The following is a 24,143-nucleotide window of genomic DNA, read 5'->3' as shown; positions in this document are numbered from 1 at the left end:
TCATCTGATCAAATGGGGATGATCAAATGTGGGTTGTTCTGAGGGTCGAATGTGATAATTCAGGTGCTACACTAAGAATAGCACATCTAGAAGGCAATGTATAAACACTGGCTATGGAAATCATTAACTATAAGGAGAAGCTGTTGGTCTACTGCATCTGGATTAGGGAGACTAATTTTAAAAGATAATGTTAGGGTTGAAAGGACCTCAGGCATCACCAGGCCCATTCAACCCTCTGGATACTCACATCTCCTATGTAAGCAATCGTCTCCTGAGAAGTGACTGTGTGTCCGTCCTGTTCTTAAGCAGGCAATGACAGAAGCAGTACCACTCGTGGGCAGCTGTGATTGTTGGAAAATACTGAGCTCCAGCCTGCTTTTCTCCCCCACTCCTAAAGCCACCATCCCCAGGAGCCCACAGCAGAGCTACAGCCCTTTCCACAACTGGCTTCCAGGGACCAAATGTGACTTTATCTTCCCTAGGACAAGCGTTTTCCAGCACCATTAGACAAGGACCTCTATCCGCATTTTACAAATCATTTTGTAACTGTGGAAATATGACATGAAACAATCTAAGAACTCAAGTGAATTCTTAAATTATATGTCTGTGTTTATTTCTTTAATAAGTATTTATTTATTTGACAATGCTAAGGATTGAACCCAGGGCCTCATGGTTGCTAGGTGAGCTCTCTAACACTGAGCTACATATCCAGCACAAAACATGCCTTTATGGGATGTCATACAAGACAGGAAGTCCCTAGCTTCATAAACATATTCTCTGTCACTGAAAATATAATCAACACTTTTGGGTAAGAGCTTTCTTGTGCAGGGGGCATTGGCAGAGGCTCAACAGAGATTGTAACAATGGCAGCCGCAAAAGACAATTTATTTTTGTGTCCAACTGACTCTCGCCGGGCCTCCAGGCCTGCTGGCCTCATAGCTCCACACAGGATAAATCTTGAATGTCTTTACTGATATTATCTGGAAGGAAGAACATCCATGGACTCAAATCCAAGCAGAAGAAGGCAACATAATTGTGATATTGTGAACAAGACAGAAGTTTGTGACCCATTTACATTTACAGACTTTGTGCCCTGTTATCTGAATATCTAAACAAAGCTTCAAGCATTAAGAAGGCACATTGGAAATAAGCTCAATTCATAGTGGTACTCTCAAGTTAGAAGATACCGCACATAGCTTTACTTCTAGGAGGGGTTGATGTCTGCAATTAGAGCAAAGGCGTGCCCCAGGCAATGAACTTCCTTTCACTTTCTCATTCAAGTTCTTTGGAGGGTTCACTCTTCTGTATCAACCACACTTCATTGTTTCTGTTGAGCAATTTGAAAGGACTGTTGTAGCCCGCGGTATAGAAAACCTTTTCGTCAAAAACTTTCCCTTCTTCCCTCAAAATGCTTGCTAATGTCAAAAGCTGTTCTTGATTCTTCTGGGCACTAGAGAATCCATCGAAAGACCTACAAAGGAGAAAATAAATAAGCATGGGTGATTTCCTTACTGACACTAGAAGAGAAGGAGCTGGTACCCTAACACTGGATTCGGTGCAGCTTCTAACCACTATGCTGACCCTTCTGGTCCCACAGCTCCCAGTCCCATGTGACCTCGAACTCACTGAGGAGAACCAGGAGGACACCTAGGTCCCATGTGCTGTCAGGCAGATTTGGAACTTACAAGATCTCATATTCTCAAACCTGTGCTCCTCAAACTTCACTGGGCATAAGAATTATTCTGGGATCTATTAGAAATACATTCAGGAGATCTGCGGAAGGGCTTTAGAATGTATGTCTAGCAATTTCCCAGATATGTGCTGATGCTCCTGGATACAGAACCACACTGAAATCCCTTTAGATACCCTCTTTCCGTTTCTTTCCCCTTTTTAAAATTTCTTTCTTCCTTCCCCTCCCTTCCTCCCTCCCTCCCTCCTTCCCTTCCTCCCTCCCTCCCTCCCTTCCTTCCTTTCTCTTTTCTCTTACTCTTTTCCTTTCCTCCCTTCTCTCCCCTCTACCCCCAGGGTCTTACTATGTTATCCCGGCTGTTCTCAAATTCTAGGATTCAAATGATTCTCCTGCCTCAGACTCCCAAGTACCTGGGACAAGAGGCACATGTGACTATGCCCAGATCAGAATGTCAGTTTTCCATTGAACAATTTCCCTGTTTTTCTCCTTTGGGCAAAAAGTAGGCACTGGGTTACAGATGAATATAATTAGTTTAGATCTCTACACATTTATACTCTAATGAAAGAGACCAACATTTATTTGGGCAGCTCTATGTACCCCAAGTAGAGGTAACAGTGGCAGAATCAAAGTTCTACAGGAGCACTGAAGATATGATTAAATTCAGGGTAAGGGGTCTCATCTAAGACCAGAAATGGAGGATGAATAAAGAAAGGGAAGGGATAAATGAGGGATATAAAGAGTACAACACATTTTCATAGTGAGGCATAAAATAAAATCTGAAAGGTGAGTCGAAGCCGGAAGGAAGAACCTTAGTCTAAGGCCTTTTGAGGTTACTGAAAAAGATGTTGAGCAGACAATAACCTGGTCAGATTGGGGTAAGGATAACAAGCAGAGAGATGAACATAGATTGGAGGGGAAGAGCTAGGAGACTGCTATAAAAACAGGGAAGAAAAGACTTAAATAAAATGAGGAAAAGAGTAAAAGTTGAAATATAAATTTTAAAGTATGTAAACAAAAACATTCTGAGATTATATCATGACCTGGCTGAGCTGCTCACTTATGAGTACAATGAATTTGACTTTGAAGGTTAAGAATAAGAAACACAAAACTATTCCTAATTTTTTTTTTGGTATAAGTTTCATAATCAATGGGCCAATGAAAAAAATCAGTCCTAACTTGAATCATACAAGATTCAGGATCCAAAGAACACAAACTATGTTGATTTTATTCAACAGTTTCTTTCCTGTGCCTGAAATCATTCCTTTTAAATCCACATTGAATAAATGTAAGCATCTCTGTATTCATGTGAAGACAAAGTGAGCTGCCGCAGGAGAGCTTCAACTCTGCTTTGTACACAGAATACAATTCTGAGCCTTGTGTTAAGTAACATTTTGGATCCAATATTATTTATTTTTTTAATGAACAGTCAATACTATGTTCAGCCTACAGGAAATTTGTTTTCATATTCCACTTTTTCCTTAAATAGGAATCTTGAAGACATTAATTAGAAGTCGTCTTGTGTTTTCTGAACACTTGTTCTACAACGATCTATCTGCTGCTTTATTCTGTACACATACCTTGTACCCCCAGCCCCAAACACCAATCCTACTAGGAGCTGGAGCATATGGACATGGGGACAAGCTGTCATACTCTTAAGGAGTTTATAAGTAAGTCATTATAACAGAGAAGAATAACAATAGGAGGAAGGGCATTCACAGGGTGAATTCCAGGTTCAGCTCAGTGGGCCAAAGGACACAGCCCTTTGTAGAGATAGGCACTGCAGGCCAGAGAAGGGGATTAGGGAATGCTTATTTTTAGAGCTGCTTGGTTTGATCCCTCAACTTCCATCCCCAAATAGAGATCTAACAGGTAGGGAAGCCAGAACTGGAGACAGTCACTAGATATGAGAGTCCTTAGACACGGGGAATTGAAGCAATGTGAGAGGACCACCTGCAGCAAGTGTGCTATGAAGATCAACAATGGGCATCAGCAGTGACTCAGAGATGGGGGACCAAGGAGGAGCCCATTGAAGCAAAGAAACAGGAAAGGAATGGTTAGAGAGCACATTGTTAAAGGATAAACAAATATTCAGGAAACAACCTGGTCAATACATGGACGCTATGGGGGTCACAGGGAAGAGGACATAATCGTATGACAAATTATTGCTGAAGATGGCAAGAGCAGTTTCCAAGGAGACAGTGGGAGCTGCATCAGACTGTGATGGTTCTGATGAAGCCCCAGATGGAAATAAGGAACATGTTTTTGGAATCTGAAAGAGAACTGAACCTTGTTATAATGTAGCAAAGAGCTCAGCTGAACTCTGTTCATATCCTAATGTTATATGAAAGAGCTTAGAAGCGATGAAATAGGATCATTGGGTGAAAGTTTTTCTGAGCAAATGAAGATGTGGTTTGGTCTCTATTGAATTCCTACGGCACAATACCAGAAAGGAGAAACAATTTAAAGACAGAATTTTCTTTTTCCTTTGGTACTGGAGATTGAACCCAGGGGCACTTAATCACACGGAGCCACATCCCCAGATCTTTTTTGTATTTTATTAAAGACAGGGTCTCACTGAGTTGCTTAGGGCCTCACTAAGTTACTGAGGCTGGCTTTGAACTCTTGATCCTCCTACTTCAGCCTCTCAAGCTGCTGGGATTACAGACATAAACCACTGTGCTCAGAATCTAAATTTTCAGATAATTGTTAGCCTATCCATATTGAAAGAAATGAAAAAGCTTGCACAGGAGAGAAGAATAAAGCCAAGCAATGCTTTGAAAAGGAAATTATTTTGGCACTGTCATCCATACTGAAGCCAGGACATATTCTCTAAGAATGGCTCCAAAGGCATTTCAGAGGTTAATCAGGGGGGTTTCCTCTCCTATCCCAGGCTCAGAATATCAACATATGGGAGAAGACCCATTTCAAAGGAGGGGCTTCCGACCCTTTAGGACCTTGGAGCTCAACGCCTAGCACCACCTCAAGGTTCTACTCCCTGCTGTCCAAAGTGACACTCCTTGAGCACTCCAGGTTCAGCTCAATGGGCCAACGTGTGACACAGGCCAGGATGTCTGGCCCTCGGGAGGGCACAGGTGATAGATCTTAGCAGCATCCAAACAGTGCCATCTCTGCTAATGTATGCAGTACACAGGCCAAGGGAGTATGGCCACTTCCACTTAGATCCTGAAGGATGGAACTACCCAGAGCCTCAGGTACATGAACCAGGCAGAGGGCCACAGCAAGGATAGGGCCACCACAGAGAGTCACCTATAGGGCAATTCCTAATGGAACTGTAGGAGCAGGGCACACCAGATTGGTAGAGCTACTATTGTGCAATTCCAGCCTGGAAGAGCTGCAGGTAGCTGACCACAACCCATGAGAGTGGCATCGGGGGGTAGGGTCACCCAAAGTTATAGTGTAGGCCTACTTGAAGCACTGGGAACCCACTCCTGTCCAGCAAAGCTTCAGAGGCATGACCTCCACTCCCGGAGGCCTGGAGGGCAGAGTCTTGAATTAAAAGAAGATTAATCCTACACCTTAAGATTTGGGTCTCTGTTGAGACCTCTTATTCATTTCTTCTTCCCTATTTTTCCCTTTTAGAATGTGAGTGTCTATCTTATGACTGCCCCACTGCTGTATTTTGCAAGCAGAGAACGTTTGATTTCACAGGCTCACAAATGGAGAGAATTTGCCTCAGGATGAATCATACTTGAGTCTCACCCAGATTTGATTTAAAGGATAATTTAGATTAGTCTTTTGAGTTGATGTTGAAATGAGTTAAGACTCTGGGCATTACTGGGATGGAATTTATACTATTTTTTTTTTTTTTTTGTACCAGGGTATTTAACCAGTGAACAACACTGATAGCCCCTTAATTTTTTTTTTTTTTTTTAATTTAATGTTTTGAGACAGGGTCTTGCTGACTTGCTTAGGGCCTCATTAATTTTCTGAAGCTGGCTTTGAACTTTCGATCCTCCTGTTTCAGCCTCCTGAGCTGCTGGGATTACAGGCATGTGCCACCACACCCAGCTGAAATCAATGCATTTCGTATGAGAGGAGGACATGAACTTTGTGTGACCAGAGGTGGAAAGCTGTGGCCTGAATGTTTGTGTCCTTCCAAAATTCACATGTTGAAATTTTAACCACCAATGTGATGGCATTAGGCAGCAGGACTTTGGAAGATGATTAAGTCATGACGGTAGAGCCTCGTGAATGGGATTAGTGCCCTTAAAATAGGGTCCTAAAGGAGTTTATTTACTCCTTCTACCATGTGAGAACGAAGCAAGAGGTCCCATGTATGAACCAACAAATAATCCCTCACCAGTCACTGGAACTAGCAGTGCCATAAACTTGAACTTCCCAGCCTCCAGAGCTGGGAAATTTCTGTTTCTTATAAGTTACCCAGTATATGGTATTTTGTCATAGCACCCCTAATTACTAAGATAGGTATCATGTACTGTTTTCTAAGGTATTTTTGTTCAGGTTTACCTGGATTGCAGGTAAGAGCAGCCTTATGTTTGGGGTGATATCGTTTATACTGTGTTTTATATGTGGAAGTCTGCAGTAGACTTCTCATTAAATGAATTGATATATCTTGCAACAGACTTTATTAATATTTAAAACGGGGCTAGTTGGAAAACTTCATGAAGCACGTTAGGCCTGTTTTTATGAAAGAGTGAAAAGCTTGTTGGAATTGCGCAGGAGCTAAACAGCTAGAGTGTGCAAGTAAAATTAGCAGACAGCAGGGCTGTAAATTATCTATCACTTACCGCACAAACACAGTCATTTCAGCTCTGTCTTCAATGAAGACATCTGACTCTGAAGGCCGCGGTGGATCAGATTGCTGTTCCGAGGGGATGTATAGGGAGATGGTAATGGTAGATTCACTAAAAGGACCGGAGCCAGGCTCTACGAAGCTTGTCACTGGAGCTGTCATCTTTATTTTCATCTCTGTGCCATAAAAATGAAAATTATATCTAGTGGACATGTGACTGCTTTTAAAATTTAACCTATTCTTTAACTGAGTTTCTTAATTTACTTTATAATTCTGATATAAATATTTACCTTCAAGATAATTTGCCTCTTTTTAAAAAAGGCCAAAAAGACTCAATTATTCAGGGTTCACATTAAACCTTTCTGTACTATTGATAATTTTGGTTAATAAATTCTGTACTTTCAGAGATATAAGAGGAATGTGGAGATAACATGGTCTAGTTAATCCTGTTTTCTTTACAGTTCAGAAAATGAGATCCGATAAGCTAAGAGACCTGCCTAAAAATATACATATTTATTTTGGCCAGAGACAAAAGTTATGACTTGAGACTTGAGCCTCTTAATCCACCATCTTCCTGTCCCCTGATATATATTTTTCTGTATCAGTCACCAAATTATCCTGAAGCATTAGCCCTGGGAAAGGACTTCTCACTAGTTATGCAGAGCCACAGACAGCTCACCCAAAAAGACAAGGAGAAAGGTTGAAAAGTACTACCCAGAGGTACCCTCCTCTAGCCCATGCAAAAGTACTCCAGGAGCATCCTCTGTGAAAAGATCAAGTCTTTGATGGTGTGAGTATTTCTATTATAAAGGATATTTCTGTAAAAAGCTAAAACTCTTACTTAGCCCCAGGTCTCAATCATCACATGCACACTAAGTTACAATTGCTCTTACCTTTCTCGTTTTTGCCTTGAATGTAGCTGTTCAGTTTTGTGAAGCCAGTCTGGATGGCTGAATCCCAGTCCTTAGATTCAACACTAGTGCTGACCCACTTGGCTGGCCCATAGTGTCGGGTCTCATAACTTCCGGCCTAAGGGAAGAGGAAACTTCCAAAGCAATTCCAAGACAGTAGGACATGAGATGCCACAATTCAGGTATCTTGGTCTTTAGTCTTCCTGGAGCCGTCTTGCCTAGGTGTTGCTGGGCCCTAAGGTCCTGGCTCTTTAGGGCCAGGCCTAGCCTCACCCGGAGGTGTCCCTCTTTTGTGTTAGGGTTGGTGACAGCCCCAGCTCCACAGGCCCCGAACCTCAATTCAAGTTCAAAGAAACAGGCATCCATGAGCCTGAAGGTCCCACAGACGGCTTTGGGTCCTAAGCAGTTGCCCCCTACTCCCAGGCCCCAGACAAGAAGCCAAGGTGTGGCCTGCACCCAGGGACACAGCTAACTGACTGAAGTTCTCCTGTTTTAGGAACAGGGTCGCAAGTTGGGACTAGGACCATCCCTAGAAAGGGTATTTTTTACTTAAACCCACGGGACCTTCAGGTCTCACTGCAAACCAGCCCGAGGGCAACCCGACTGGCCGGGATTCCCTCCCCGAAAGGCACCTACCTGCGAGCCCGCGTCGTCCGGGGCCTTCCAGTCCGGCGTCTCCACCGCCTGCTCCTCCGCGACCTCGGCTGTCCCCAGGTCTGGCTCGAGAACCTCGGCCATGGGCGGCGCCGATACTGGGAGAGAGCAGGTCCAGCTGCTCCCCAGGGCCCCTGTCCCCGTGCTGCAGACGCGCGGCCTCCTGCCCGCAATGCGGAAGCGGGAGCCCTCTGGACACGCTCTGGTCTGGGCCGCGAGGGGGCGCCGCGACCGCCAGGGGTCCCCGGTGTAGACCCGGACAGCTCGGGCCCGGGCCACGCCCCCTGCCCGGTTCCGTGCCCAGTGGGCAGGGAGCCGAGCCCGGAGACTGGACGGCAGGGCCCGCTTCTCCCGGCCTCCTCTGGGGGCCCCCTCTGGTCACCGCCCTTGTTTTGGAGAGAGGCTGTGCGCTGTGAGCAGCCGAGGGTGGAGGACCGAGCTGCTGCTGGCGCGCCTTCTGTGTGACCGGTCGGGTCACTTCCCACGTCGCCAGCCCGCGCTGGCGGCCGCCTGACTCTGGGTTCCACTGCGCCGCCCGCGCACGGAGAAAGGGACCTGGAACTTCTGCAGACTCTTGACCTCGCTGCCCCGCCCGCAGTCCTGCCGACGAGCGCCCCACCCTTGGGCTGGATCCCGCGGCCCAGGCAGGGGCGAGCGGCCCTACTCCCACCTAGAGGACCGCCTAGGTTCCTTTCTAAGTGGATCTTGAACTTTCCGGGTCCCTTGCCCTTTCTAAGAAAGGACCCCAAACTATCCGAGTCATCTCGCCAGGATCAGGGATGCCGGGAGGCAGACTCTAGTTTTTTGAGAAATTTTGGTTAGAAGTCTTATTTTTTCCAAGAGATTTATTGAGCTAATTCATATGTTATACAATTCACTTCTTTAAAGTGTATTAATAAATGGTTTTTAGTATTATTCGCAGGGCTATGCAACGATCACAGTGTTAGAACATTTCCATCAACCCCCTTGGCGACAGCCCATATCTTTAGCCACCACTATTCCCCAGGCTCCAGCCCCAGGCAACTATTAATTTGCTCTGTCTTATAGGACATTTTGTATGAATGGAATTATAGCAATATGTGGTCTTTGTGACTAACTTTCTTCACCTAAAATGTTATCAAATTTCATCCATGTTGTAGCATGCCTCACCCTTTTTATGATTGAATAATATGACACTGTATAAACATTTTGTTTATTCTTTAGTTGGTAACATTCGGGTTATTTCAAGCTTTTGGCTATTATGAATAATGCTGCTATAAACTTTTCTGTAGAGGTTTCTCTGTGGACATGTTTTCATTTCTCTTGGGTGCACACCCAGGATTTGAATTGCTGAGTCAAATGGTTACTTTGTATTTAACCCTTTTGGACACTGCCAGACTGGTTTTTCATCATTTTACATTCTCACCAGTAGGGTATGAGCCTTGTTTCCCCAGATCCTCTCTAACACTAATTATTATTTTGGTTTTTTGATTATAATCATTCTGTAGGTATGCCTATTGCTTTAAATTTTTTTCTTTTTTTAAATTTTTGAGATATAATTTACCTTACAAGATGGGCTAGATGGTGCATACCTATAATCCCAGGCACATCACTGGGAGGATGAAGCAGAAGGAAGAAAAGTTCCAGGCCAGTTTCAGCAACTTAGCAAAACCCTGTCTCAAAATAAAATAAAAAGGCCTGGGGTTGTAGCTCAAAGGTAGAGCATCCCTAGGTTTAATCCCCAGGACCACCACCACTAATAATAATTTATATGACATAAAATTCACTATTTAAAAATAGGCAATTCAGTTTTCAGCAAACTCACTATGTTGTACAACCGTCAGCACTATCAGGCAGCCAAAATTCCTATGTGGAGGGTATTTTACTCAGGTATGTAACCAGTTCCTCCTTACCCATCATGCCCCTGCAATGAATCTAGAATATTCATTAAAACAAAAAAATCCCATACAGCTGGGCAGTTGCTCTCCATCTCTCCTCCCATCCAAACTCCAGTATCCACCACTCTACTTTCTGTCTCTATAGTTCTGACTAATCTGTACATTTCATATAAATGGAATCATATAATATGTAATATTTTGTGACCAACTTCTTAGTGAAAAAAGTAGTGTTTTCAAGATTGACACATACTATACCTGTAGCACTACTTTAGTCCTTCTTAGTGCTGGAAAATGTCCCATTATGTGGGCCATGTGTGTGTGTGGCTGGGAGGGGTACTGGGGTTGAACCCAGGACCTCACACTTGTTAGGCAAGTTCTGCGCCACAAAGCTACAGCCCTAGTCTTGGAAGAGTGCTATTAAAACAATTGATGTCCTTCCTCTCTTTTCCTTGCCCTTCCCTGCCCAAACAACTGTCTGGTGGCCTAGGAACACATGACACTTTCTAGTGGTTATATCAAATCTATCATTATGCAGAGCCAAGCTTGAATTATTTAGTGAAGCCTCAATAATAAATTTTGACTTATTTTAAAAATAGTCTGTCTATTTTTAATTATGTAACAGATGTGATCCATTGCTTAGGTGACTTTGCAATGTTGAGAAATTGAGAATGTAATTATACTTTATTGTAGGATTTTTTAAGAGAAAAAGGAAGTAATTTATAATTATTGGTTAAGAAGTTTGATTTTCTTTTAATCTGAAGACTATCTTTTATAGTTATTTGTATCGTTTTTTAGGCAAGAACATTGTATTTGTAGAAAAACAGGCTAATTTTGGAGACATTTTTAAAAATAGATGTGGGATATACAATTAATGAAGATAACAGCAAATATCTGATTAAATATCTAAAGGTGGTAATTAGTCACCTAAAAAGAACAGAAGAAGGAAAGAAAGGAATTTATTTCAAATTAATGGGGTTTTGTTAGAATAAATTAAACAAAATATAGAAGGTTCAAGTTTCATATCCCTATTTCAAATAATTGAGTTAGGTTTCTTGTGGCTAGATTATGGTTAAATTGTTCTGTTAACTCATATATAACTCATGTTTACGTGACACTATGAAGCTGATATTATACTTACGCTTTACAAAAACTTTAGAGACGAGTTCTATTTTCAAAGTTCATCAAGTAGAGGCTGAGGGTGGGGAGTTGCCCAATTACCTAAATACTTCTTTTTTACTTTTTTTTTTTCAGTAATTCACATGGACAATTAATAGACAACATTTTAGGAATAGATATTAAATGGCTGTGTTAAGGGCTGGGATTGTAGCTCAGTGACAGAGCACTAGCCTAGCACATGTGAGGTACTGGGTTTGATCCTCAGCACCACATAAAAATAAACAAATAAAGTCATGCTATCCATCTACAACTTCAAAAAGTTTTTTAAAAATGGCTGTGTTAGTCAGAAAAGACCAAGTTATACTATGGAACCAACCTGAAATCTCATTGGCTGTAAGCAACAGCTCCTGCAAAAAAAAATCCTTTTTATCCTTTATCCTTTAAGTCTTCAGAGTCCTCAGAGGGTCTGATGGATTCTACAGGACAGCCCTTTTCAGGTGATGCAGCATGGCACTTTATGACAATGGAGTCCCTGTGGTCGCTGCAGCTGGAAAAAGAGCACCCAGGTATCTTTCAGCAGCCATTACCGATGCTCCTTATTCCACACTGAAAGCACTGAATCAGTGAATCCAGAAATGTTGCTTTTAAGGGAGATATAGACTTAAGAGTCCTGTGAACCTCTGGTCGTGATATTTTTATCAACTAATATAGACACAATTTATGTGTGTTTCTGTACAAAGATGTCTTATTTAACATATGTTGTTGATTCACTGCCATTGAACCCATATCCAACGTTGTAACTCGTGCCTGAATGAAGCTTATCTAACACAAAACATTTGTGTTGGCCAGTGCATGGATTTCCAGGTAGAGTCACAAGACGCAGAGGCCTGTCTCCTTATTTGGCTCTCATATTCTAAACAATGTCCATTTTCACAGTCAAATTAGTGCCACATTTTTCTCATTCTTGTGCTTTTTGTTGGTGATCTCACTGCTTAACATCATCCCCAGGTGCAGTGCCAAAGTGTTGCCCAGTGTTCCTAAAGTGCAAGAAAGCTTTGTTTTGCTGCTGTGTGTGTGTCTTTGAGTGACAGAAAGTTCTCTGAGTATAGATTGTGGAGCTACAAATATATTTAGTAAGTACGCAAGTTTACAGATACAGAATCTGTGAATAATGAGGATCAACTATAAAATGCTCTTGCAATAAGTTCTGTAAGTTGCTCCCATCCATATTTTATTGGCCAAGGCAAATCCCCCAGCCCTGACTAGCCTCAAGGGAATGTGGAAGTTCTCAAAGGAGAATTCAAAATACTTGAGAAAGCAGTTTATAATATCATTAGTCACTCATTGATTCTTTTTTCCATACTTGTGGCAGATTTTATTTCCCAAAGACGACTGCGGTGTTATTTCCCATCCAGTGCATTGTTTTTAAAACAGGACTTTGACATGTCTCCTGCTGACAGGTGGAGGTCTGTGTTCTGTTTCTTTATAACTGGCTCACGGTGATGGTGGAAGTAATATTGGGTGACTTCTTTCTGAGGCTAGATTATTAAAGGCTTTCACCAGGTCTCTTTGGAATCCAAGAGCCTGCTAAAGGGAAGACATGTAGCTCCATGGAAGACACGTGTGGGTTCCTCGCTGTGGTCCCCAAGCACAGCTGGCATCAGCCGTCACACCTGTGAGTGAGCACCATTTCAAATGACTCCAGCCTCCTGCCATTGAGTCACCTCCAGACCTCCTGAGTCTTCTTAGCTGAGGCTCAGAGATCATGAGCAGATACAAGCTGTCCCTGCAGTGCCCATGCAATCTGTGAAGGTAAGATAGATAATCATTTTTTTTAATGACACAAAGTTTAGGGTGATTTGTTTTTTAGAAATAGTAACTCAAAGAGTATTTACTCTGGCAAGGACTGTACTAGGTGTTGGGGGATTATTACAGCAATTAATAAAATTTGATCCTGAATTAGAACAACAACAACAACAACAATATATATATATATATATATATTATATATATATATATGTATATATATATATTAAAAAATTTGGTCTTGACCTTTACATGTCTTACTGTCAAGTCATCTTTTATTCTGGGGCCATTCTTGCACCCACATTATAATTACCTGTTTTATGGTTTCAGCTGTCTCAAATATGATAACTGTAGATTGGGTAGCAACCTGCTATTCTAACATGAAATATAATAGTTTCTTTTGGTTGGCTTCTCCTTTAGTTTTGATGAGAACTATAATTCTCATCTATTATTTAGACCCCAAACAACCCAGGAAGCCCCTTTTTACACTGAGCACTTTGCTCAGTGCCTGATAGATCCGTAATTGCTTGATAAATGTTGAATGAATGCCCATCATAGATTTACCAGACACGTGGATAGTGATTGAGTGTTTTTAGGAGCACCTGTGAACAAACCACCTTCCTAATGTGCCACGGAAAATGAAGAGACATTTATGGAATTGTGGAGAGCTAGATAAAAAAGCTAAAGTCTAAAACTGGAAATGCCTTTAAAAATTAAAGCATCAATTTTAATCAGAACGAAACTTGATACAACTTCTGAGACTGTGGTAGGTGTTTATGTAAAAAGAAGACATCCATATTGATTTTAAAGGGCTCACACTTTGGAGTAAAAGTAGATGACCAAATATATCACAGCCAGACAGTGCACATTTGCAAAAGCACTTTAAAAAGAAAACAAAACCTTTGATGCATCTAAAGGAACATGTTTCTAATATATCATTTGATTAAAGATCATTTTCTAAAATCTTAGAGTAGCAAAGGTGTTCTCTTAAACTCTTTACCCAGAGTTTCTCATTGTTGCTGTTGAGTTATTATTGCTACTTCTTAATTAGGACAAATTAAAGAATTGGCTTGTGTTCCCATACTCTGGACCATTATTTAGACAATAAATTGATTTGTTCTGCATATTTCTGCCTGCTGTGTTTGCTGGGAGGAAAAAAAAGTATCTGTTGAGAATAAACAGACTTCAATAAACAAGAAAAATCATGTAAAAAAGATAATTGGCAGGAACTGGGCTTGATTCCCTGATGACTGTTTTAGAACAGAGTTTTACAGCTGTGCCTTGTCCCCACTTCCTGGAAGATGAGCACCAGTCTTGAAGATACTTGTGAACCAGCCCATTCTCAGCCTGCATTATGGTCTCCCCAGGTAATTCAATGCCTGAATTTGTTTGGATTTATATGAACAGAATGAGATCCAGGCACGAAAGAGATAACCAGTGATTAAAATTGACTCCAAGATGGAGAAAATGTTTGGCCATAATGCCTTGGACCTTTCCTCTTCTGTGTGAGTGCTTCTCAAACTATCTTCAATAAAAGACCATTTAATAACTTTAAAATTTTTTCTAGTTCCTCATAAACCAACTAGTGATTCTAGTTACACACAAAGCTATTTGCAGCTCATGCTATGTGCTTCTTCATCCACAAGTTTTATAGCAATTTAATTGGTGTAGACCAAAAAGCAGCAATATGTGTCTTCTGATCACAAGCATGGATTTTGTAAAAAGGTTAAGTTGCTATAAATGTCTCTAAACATTCTCCATTGCTCTAATTATCTTATCTTAGACTGGTAACAAATAGTGAGGAGTTTGTGAGTCAGTACTGGCTCATGGACCATGCTTTGAAAAACACTGATTTAGATGACTGTCCCTGTCCAGTTGGATCTGATTAAGGGTCTCCAAGTATTATGTCTTTAATGACCTTTGGGATTGACTCTCTAGATACTTGTATTTACACTTAAGAAAGATGATTTAATTAACATATAGTATATATTATTTTTTAATATTTACATTCTCTACTCATTAATTAATATGCACATAAAGTCATATTTAAATGCATTATGTAAATAGTTTGGTTGTGATGCTTATTTATTTAAGAATCAGGAAGATGAGCTTTGCCCCCCTTCAGGTTCATAATTTATTTTCAAATTGATTGTCTCATGGTAAGTTGACATTAGCTTCTCCAGGTATGAGAACTTGAGGGATGAGTATAGACAGATGGGAATCCATTTTTGTTGCTTTCATAGCTGAAGTTTCTTTAGACTGTCCCTTGAAGGATAGGACAATCAAAGCAATGCCTCTGTATGTTGCCATTATGTTAGGCAATGCTCTACCCATGAGCTACACTCCAGCCCCAGTACAGTCCTTTTGAAATAAGAAGTCTGGGCAATTTCATTAAGATCTGACATCAGTTTACTGAACTTGCCTTGTCCCCTGGCCACTGAACACACAAGTGTCATATTCCTTATACATTCTGCCAATGGAAGAAAACTTATCTCTTATTCACTTTTTGTTATGGTGACATGATCAAAATGGGAGCAAGGGAGGGAGCAAAGATGTGGGGAGAACGATTGTTCAAGTGCAGGGGAGAGAAATGTATTCTTATTTCCTCTGAAAGCAAGTCCTTGCCTGAAGTTTGCCTGCATTAGATCAGAATAGTCTCCCTCCCAGGGCTACATCATGACTGTTGTGGGTCCACTTTGTGTTGGTGGCTCCCTCCTTCCATACTAAAATTATAAAATGTGCAGATTATACTTTGTGACTGTGTTGATACAAAGATGAATGTAATTTTTAGCCTGAAAAGTTCATTGTTTTCCTTTCTAATTTTAAAAGAAATTAAAACATTTTCATGGTTCCAGAAAAGTAAGGAGAGCTCTGGTGTGTGGTATCTGGTATGCCTTATCGACCCCATCCTACCACAAGCAATTTAGATGTCCTGGTTGAGAGAGAGAGAGAGCAAAGACGTGTAATGATAAATACAGAGAGGAAGCAACACTTTGTGTGCCGTTAGGGCAGACATGTGTTTTAATATTAAATCCTCCCAACAACCCTCCGAGGCAAGTCCTATTAATATGACAAAGGAATAAATAAATAATGAATAGTTTAGGACCAAGGAGATTCAATGCTTGTAATCAGACTATTTAATTTTTTCTCACCTTGCTCAGAATTCAGTTGAAGGAGATACTAATATTGGTCCTTCAAAACTTCCAGGAACTTTGAAGAATTAGAGAACAAGGGGATCTTTTTTAACGGTGTACTGCAGAGTCTGTAATGCTGGTGAGGACACTGCAGGGCTCGACTGGTTTTTGATACTTATGTCTCCTGAGTCTAATATTGAAGGAGTGAAAAATACTGTATGTGAGTTATCTAGAAATAATTTGAGAAGAAATTTAGCTCTTGGGGCTGGGATTGTAGCTCAGTGGTAGAGCACTTGTCTAGTATGTGTGAGGCCCTGGGTTCGATCCTCAACACCACATAAAATAAATAAACAAAATAAAGCATGTGTCCATCTACAACTAAAAATAGTTTTTTAAAAAAGAAATTTAGCTCTTGATACACATAATATTTAAAGGTATATGTAGTATTGCTTTTTAAAAACAATATCTTAGTGCATTATATGTATAATGAATGTATTCCAAGTGTGTCTATACACATAGATGAGTGTGTATGCACACACAAATAAAATGAATACATGACTTATTGCTATAGAAATGATTAGAAAGTAATTTCTTTTTAAATAACCTATTATCCACGCCCCTGCCTTTTTAAAGATTTTGTTTTTTAGACCTGTTTTAAGCTCAGAGCAAAATTGAGTGGCAGGTATAGAGTCTCCATATACCACCTGTGTCCACACATCTGGCACCTGTCCCCAGCAGCAGCTCATACCACAGTGGACTCTTTGTTACAACAGATGAACCTGTGTCAACACATCACCATCACCCAGAGTATATAGTTGACCTTAGTGTTCACTCTGGGTGTTACATACTTTATGGGTTTAGACAAATTGTATTAGTGACATGTATCCACCTAATAGTTTCACTGCCTTAAAAACCTTTATATTCAGCATATTCATCCTCTCTTTTCCTCAAACTTTGACAACTGCTGATCTTTTTATTATCTCCATAGTTTGACCTTTTCTAGAATGTCAGATAGTTGGAATCATACAGTATGGTTTGGGATTGCTTTTTTTTTCTTCTTGATATTACACATTAAAATTTCTTCTATGACTTTACATGGTTTGACTGCCCTTTTGTGTTGCATGCTCAATAATACATTTTATTATCTGGATGTATTACAGTTTATCCATTCACCTATCTTGATTGCTTCTAAGTTTTGGCAATTATGAATAAAATATGTGTATGCATGACATAAGTTTTCAATTTCTGTGAATTTCTTCTTAGGAAGTGTCTATTCAGGTTTTCTCCCTCCCCCTCCCCCCTTTTTTTGGGGGGGGGTACTGGGCATTGAATCCAGGGGTGTTTTACCACTGAGCCACATCCCTAGTACCATTTGTTTTTAAGACAGAGTCTAAGTTGCTGAGTCTCAGTCTTCCAGAGTCACTGAGATTATGGGTGCGCATACTGCACTCAGACTTTTTGCCCATTTTTGCATTGGGTTGGTTATTCATCTTCTTATTGTAGCATTTTTTTGAATATTTATTGTTTTAGTTTTGTTGGACACAATACTTTTATTTTATTTATTTATTTATATGTGGTGCTGAGGATGGAACCAGGGCCTTGCGGTGCTAGGTAAGCTCTCTACCCCTTATTGAAGGATGTTAAGAGTGCTTTGTATACGACACTCCTTTGTGTCCTTTGAAGTATTTTCTCCCAGTCCATGGCTTGTCTTATCATTCTTTTGGCAGCATCTTTCTCAGCGCACAAGTTTTTATTTGAACGAAATCCAGTGTATCAATTGTTTTTTTCATGGATTGTGCTTTTGGTGTTATATCTAAAAAGTCACACTCAAGGTCATCTGGATTTTCTATGTACCTTTGAGAAAGTTTTCTGGTTTTGCATTTTACCTTTAGGTGTGATCTATTTTGGATTAATTTTTGTGAAGGGTGTAAGGTCTGTATCTAGATTTATTTTATTTTAATTTTGCATGTGGAAATCTAGTAGTTCCAACACTATATGTTGAAAAGACTTTTTTCCATTGTATTGCCTCTGATTTTTTGTAAAATATCAATGGACTCTGTGTGAGTCTATTTCTGGAATTTTTATTCTGTTCCTGAATCAGCACTCTGACTTTGCTCTTCTCCTTCGATATTGTGTTGGCTATTTGGGGTCTTTTGCATCTCCATATAAATTTTACAGCTTCTTGATATTCACAAAATAAGTTGGCTGAATTTTGATGAGGTTAAGTCCTTTTGTAGATCAAGTTAGGAAGAACCGACATATAAACGCAGTTGAGTTTTCCTATTCTTGAACCTGAAACATTTCTTCATTTCTTTAGATCTTCTTTGATTTCTTTCATAGGATTTTATAGTTCAGAGCTGAGAATGTAGCTCTGTGGCAGAGTGCTTGCCTAGCATGGGTGAAGCCCTGGGTTCATTCCCCAGCACTGCAAACAAACAAACAAATAAAAGCATGACATTGTAGCTGTTGTTATTTTAGACAGAAATGTATCTGCTAGATAAATTAAGAATAAAAAAATAACAGATTTTATTTGGACTTCATTTTTGCTTCTCTAATCCTCTTTCTTTTTCTGAAGAACTTCTTTTAACATTTCTTGCCAGGCAGGTTGATTGACAACAAATATCCTTAAAAAATTGTGTCTGAAATGTCTTTATTTTTTTCCTTCACCTTTAAAGAATAATTGTGCAGGATATAGAATTCAAGGTTGGTGGGCTTTGATTTTTTTATCTCATTTTCAATTTTTAGTTAAAAAATGTTTTTTGGTATCAGGGATTAAACCCGGGGGCACTTAACCACTGAACCACTTTTTATTTATTTATTTATTTATTATTTTGAGACAGGGTCTTGCTAAGTAGCTGAGGGCCTAGCTAAATTGCTGAGGCCTCAGATCCTCCTGCCTCGGTCTCCCGAGTCACTGGGATTACAGGTGTGTGCCATTGTGCCCAGATTGATGGGCTTTTTTTCCTCTTAACACTTCAAATATTTCATTCCTTCCACCTGCTTCCATATTCCTAAGAAGTCAGATGTAACTCTTTGTTCTTCTGCAGGTAGGACGTTTTTTCCTCTGGCTTCTTTTAAGAATTTTTATTTAATTTTGATCTTCTGCAGTTGAATGTGATGTGACTTGCTCTGTCTTTGGGGTAGTTATCTTGTGTGATGTTCTGAGCCTCCTGGATCTGTGGTTTGGTGTCTGGCATTAATCTGGAAAAATATTTCTTCTGTTCCTTCCTCCTCTCTCCTTATAGCATCTCATTAGTGTTTATGTTAATTCATTTGTAGTTGTCCCACAGTTCTTGGATGTTGTTTCTTTTTTCTTTTTCTTTTTTTCAGTTTCTTTTTCTCTTTGCTTTTCTGTCTTAGCAGCTTCTGTTGACAACTCTCAAGTCGGCAGATACTTCATCTGTGTCTAGTTTATTAATGAGGCCATCAAAGGCATTCTTACATTTGGGTTGTAGGTTTTTGATTTCCAGCATTTATTATACTTTTTTCTTCCAATTTTTCCATATTTACATTACTTATCTTTTCTTGCATGATGTATACTTCTTCCTCCCCGTAAGAGCCCTGTGCATCTTAATTATTTGTTTTACATTTCTGCTCTGACAATCCAACATCCCTATCATTTCTGAGTCTGGTTCTGAGGCTTGTTAAGTCTCTACAAACTGTGGAGTTTTGCTACTTAGTATACATTATTATTTATTCATTTATTTTTTAGTGGTGGGCATGCTATACTGAATGAAAGGAATTCTGGTATGTAGGGCTTTAGTGATATGGTGATCAGATGTCAGAAAGAGTTTTCTAGTCCTATGATGAGCTCTCCATCTTTTGGGAGCCTCTGCCTGGGCTGTGAATTTCAATAGTGCTTCTCAGGTTTCTTCTCTCTGCCAGGCAGGACAAGAGGGCCAAAGGGGGCTGGAGTTGACTATTTTTCTTCACCTCTGGAGGGCTCAAGAAAATGGAAGCTGGGAATTCCCCTCCCTCAGGTTACTGAGACTCTAATCAAATGCCAGGTGGCTAGACTAAGGGCAGGTCTTATTAAAAGGAGTAGCAGCATCTGGTGTTTTTCAAAATGGTCACTTCTGCCTGCCAGAAAGAAGCACAGGGGATTTGTCTCCATCTTCACTATGAGACCTACTAGGGCTCCTGGAGGTAAAACTCACAGAAGTGTGAGGGCCCCCACGGATGTCCCCCCTGGAGTTTTTAACCCTCCTACATGTCCTCTCAGAGCCTCGAGCAGTTCATCAATCCCAGCTTCCTCCCCAGTGCTGGCTCCTGCACTTCCACTCAGGTATGTTGTCATTCTGTGTCCACCTGACTCTTTCCACTTTCAGTGGCAGCAATTTGCCCTGTGACCACGATTCTCTAATAGAACAGCTGTCGATTTTCCAGTTTGTTCAGTTTATTAGCATTCCTTCCAAGCTCTTTTGCATGCCGGAGCAGAGAACAGACGCCTTTTCCTTTGTCTAAAATGATAAAGATATTTTTTGGTCCAGCGTGGAATTTAGTGAAAATGTCTATTTCCTAGTTACTGATGGTTATATTCCTTTCCCGTCTTGATCTTTTTTGGCTAGAATTATTTCTTCCCCAAATACTCCTTAGTTGTTAACAATTTAATTCTTCTCTTTGGGGACTTTCATCAACTCCACTGTCTTTCTCAGAGTGCTAATCACAGGTGCTGCCCATGTTTTGTGTTTGCTAGTTTGTCAACGTTTAAACAAAGACGTGCTGTTTAAGTGATCTGTTGTTCCTGATGTCTTGCCTGCTGGTCTAACTTTGTGAGTTACAGCTGCACTTTATTCTGATGGTATCAGGAAAACAGCTTACAGAGAACATTGGTCAATAAGTGACAACTCCGAGCTGCATTTACAGATTTAGTTCTCCCTACACTTGTTACCCACGTTGAAATTTACCTATGTTTTGTATATTTTATGGTCCATTCACATTACTTTTATAATTATTATTTTTTTTTTCAATCATTGGCTGTATTCTGTTTAATTGGTCTTGGTAGATTCTGGTATTCTATGGTTCTGAAAGTTCCCCAAATGTTTCTTCTGTGCAACCAAAGTTGAAACCTGTCTTTTACAAGGGCTAGCAAACTTTTTTTGTGTGTGTGTGAAGGGTCAGACAATAATTGTGTTAGGCTTTGAAGATAAGCAAGTGAGCACAGTGGTGTTTCAATAAACCTTCATTTCTAGATACATTAAATTATATGAATTCAAATTTCAGTATCAGAAAATATTATTTGTATGTTTTTTCAATTACTTAAAAATGTGAAACCATTCTTGCTGGTGTACAAAAACAGATTGGAAGTGGAATTTGGCAGGTGGGCAATAGTTTTTATGTGCTGGTTTATAGTTTATCTGCTTTCTTGCTTCAATTTGGTTCCATAAGATAAAATGATTCCTTCCATGGTCACTGATAACATTTTAAAAAATTCTTTTTAGTTGTAGGTGGATATAATATCTTTATTTTTATTTATTTATTTTTATGTGGTGCTGAGGATTGAACCCAGGACCTCATGAGTGCAAGGCAAGCACTCTACCACTGAGCTACAATCTCAGCCCAGTGACTGATAACATTTAAGTCCTACCGTTGATTCCTTATGGTAAATAAATCTTATCAGGACATTTTAAAACATGTCAATGCATGTCCCTGGTAGTTGTAGATGTTGTAGTATCTGGAATGCTTTTCTCTATATGTAGCAAGCCTGGCTCAAATGGCTTAAAACAGTATGAAATTTTCATTAAAATACAGACAGTTGCGTGGTTAATGCAACTGCTCTACAGTGTTATCATTGCACATGCTTTTTGTCTTTATATTGTATTATTTTCATTACCAGTTACGACTGATACTTCTCGTGTTGCAAAATGACTATAGTAGCCCCAGGCATCACATGCAGACACTTAACATTCAGCAAAAAGGAAGAGGATGTTCTTCTATGTGTTTATTTTTAATAGTAAAGCAAACTTTTCTAGAAAAATCCTCCTCCTTTGAATATCTTTCCTTAGGTCCCAAGTCCATATTGGTCCCAGTTGAAGAGTTTGAAATCATATTAACAATCATGCCGCACCCCTGATGTTTGGACAGACCTACCCTGTCTTAGGTAGAAAATTTTAGATTCCTATAACCAAGCCAGGGTTCTAAAAGCAAGGAAGAAGAAGAAATGGCAATTGAGAATCAATAATCTCACACAGAACTAGATTCTTAGATAGAAAAAAAAAAAAATCTAGCCAGGTGAAGTGGTGCATGCTTGGGAGGTTGAGACAAGAGGATCACAAGTTCAAAGCCAGCCTCAGCAATTTAGGAAGGCTCTGAGCAAGACCCTATCTCAAAATAAAAATAATTTTAAAAAAGACTGGGGTTGTGGCTCAGTGGTTGAACGCCTCTGGGTTTAATCTCCAGTCCCAAAACAAACAAACAAACAAAACCTAAAGGCTGTGTCTGAGCTTCTCATTTCCATTTGTTTATTTCCCTTAAAGAACATAGAGAATTGTTCAGTACAATTTCCCTAAAAGAAATTTTATTGATTTTTTTTCACTAAATAGGTTATATTTTGCTCAAAGATACAATTATTTCTATCAGATTACACTTAAAAAGAAACATATCCCATTTTTGCTTACTTTGTTGTTTTCCTAAGTTTATAAATGTTGCATATCTAGCCTAAAAAAAGTTCATGTGAAAAAGTTAGAAACCACTATTTTTTTCATCATCTGAAATCATCAGTGTTGTCTAGTATGCATTTTATATTGTAAAAACAAATATCGTGTTAAAAAAATTGTGGTATTAAATAAGAATTATACATGACATCCCTAGCCTCCCTTCCCTGCCACCTCTCTGGGTTGTTGCTTTTGTTGTTGAAGTGCTAGGCATTAAACCTAGGGCCTTACACATGCTGTGCAAGTGCTTTACCACTGAGCCACATCCCTAGCCACTTTAATAAAATTTTTGAGACAAGTCCCTACTAAGTTGCTGAACTTGGGATCCTCGCGCCTCAGCCTCCTGAGTAGCTGGAATCACAGGTGTACCCAATGACTATCATGATTATTTTGATACATTGTCTCAAGTGGTAATACCCACCTCAACCTCCCCATGTGAAAATCACTGAGGGAGATTTCTATCAATTCCAAGCTCATCTGACCCTGCCAGGAGGAAAGCCTGACCCCCACCACCAGTATGGCTGAAATTCCACCTGCTTGATGTTCTTGAGGGAAACAAACATCAAGCACAGTGGCAACTGCTTCTGCTTAGGACAGACAGGTCAGGCTTCTGCTCCTTGATCTGCCTTTTAACATTGTGCGATATTACACACTCATACTGGTGTGTATAAAGCCAGAGTTTGAATAATGTGGTTTGTAAGGTCTCTGTTTTTCTTTACCATGTGACCCCAAATTTTGACCTTTATTTTCAATGTTAAACTAATCTATAGTGTTGCTGCTGCTTAGTGAAGGCTGCAAATATAGTGGTGCTCTATACTAAGATAATGATAAGAAGTCATGTAAGATAATGTGCTGGAGCAGCAACTGTCTAAGCTGCCAGAGCACTTTCAGACAGCCCACAGTGTTCTAGTGTGAGACCTTCCTGAGTAAGCCAAATCCTTCGCCCATTCTAAGAAGCTAATCAGAAGAGTCATACTACAAAGGAGATAACTTTAGAGAGCTTTTTTATTTTAACTAAAATATTTGTAAACGTCTGTACTTTCATTGCTAATATTGAAATATATTTCATTATTTACAACACTACCCCCACAGCTCTAGATATGTCTTTTACTCCTTTTAGAACCCTCTATGCATCCTGAAACATTCACACAGAAGTGAAACCATGAGATCCTGAAAAACTGATGCAGGATAAAAAGGTGTATTTGGTGGCAAAAGCAGTTTTCCTTGGCTGGTCCAGTATTCTTTCTTCTTGCCTTTCAGAGCTGCTTCCTATGCTCACTAGTAATTGGAACTCCTCCCCCCACTTCCATCCCAGGGGCGGGTGTTCTGCATTTTGTGGGGAGCCCGGTCATCTTTAGTCATCTGGGGGAACTTTTCCCTAAGGAACTTGAACGCAGGTTAACTGATGGACTCTTATCAAGCTTGCCCCTTAGCCTAAGGAGTGTGACTATGAACCGCAGCTTCTTGGGTCTGACTGCCCTTCCCTCTGGGTCCTCTACTTTTGCTCATCCAGTCCAGGTGACCCTTC

The 24,143-nt window shown here is 40.1% G+C and overlaps 1 protein-coding gene across 1 annotated transcript; it reads right to left on the bottom strand.

The window, feature by feature from the left end:
- Positions 1 to 869: 869 nt before the first annotated feature.
- On the bottom strand, positions 870 to 8,522 carry Hebp2 (heme binding protein 2). The gene is made up of 4 exons (XM_015501673.2): positions 8,012 to 8,522; positions 7,358 to 7,493; positions 6,460 to 6,640; positions 870 to 1,471 (listed from the first exon to the last, which is right to left on the bottom strand). The coding sequence occupies exons 1-4, from the start codon at positions 8,111 to 8,113 to the stop codon at positions 1,273 to 1,275; spliced, it is 618 nt and encodes a 205-aa protein (XP_015357159.1). The 5' UTR covers positions 8,114 to 8,522; the 3' UTR covers positions 870 to 1,272.
- Positions 8,523 to 24,143: the final 15,621 nt, after the last annotated feature.

The sequence above is a fragment of the Marmota marmota genome, unplaced genomic scaffold (assembly GCF_001458135.2).
Source record: "Marmota marmota marmota unplaced genomic scaffold, marMar, whole genome shotgun sequence".
NCBI lineage: Eukaryota > Metazoa > Chordata > Mammalia > Rodentia > Sciuridae > Marmota > Marmota marmota.
This window is presented reverse-complemented; position numbering and strand designations above follow the sequence as displayed.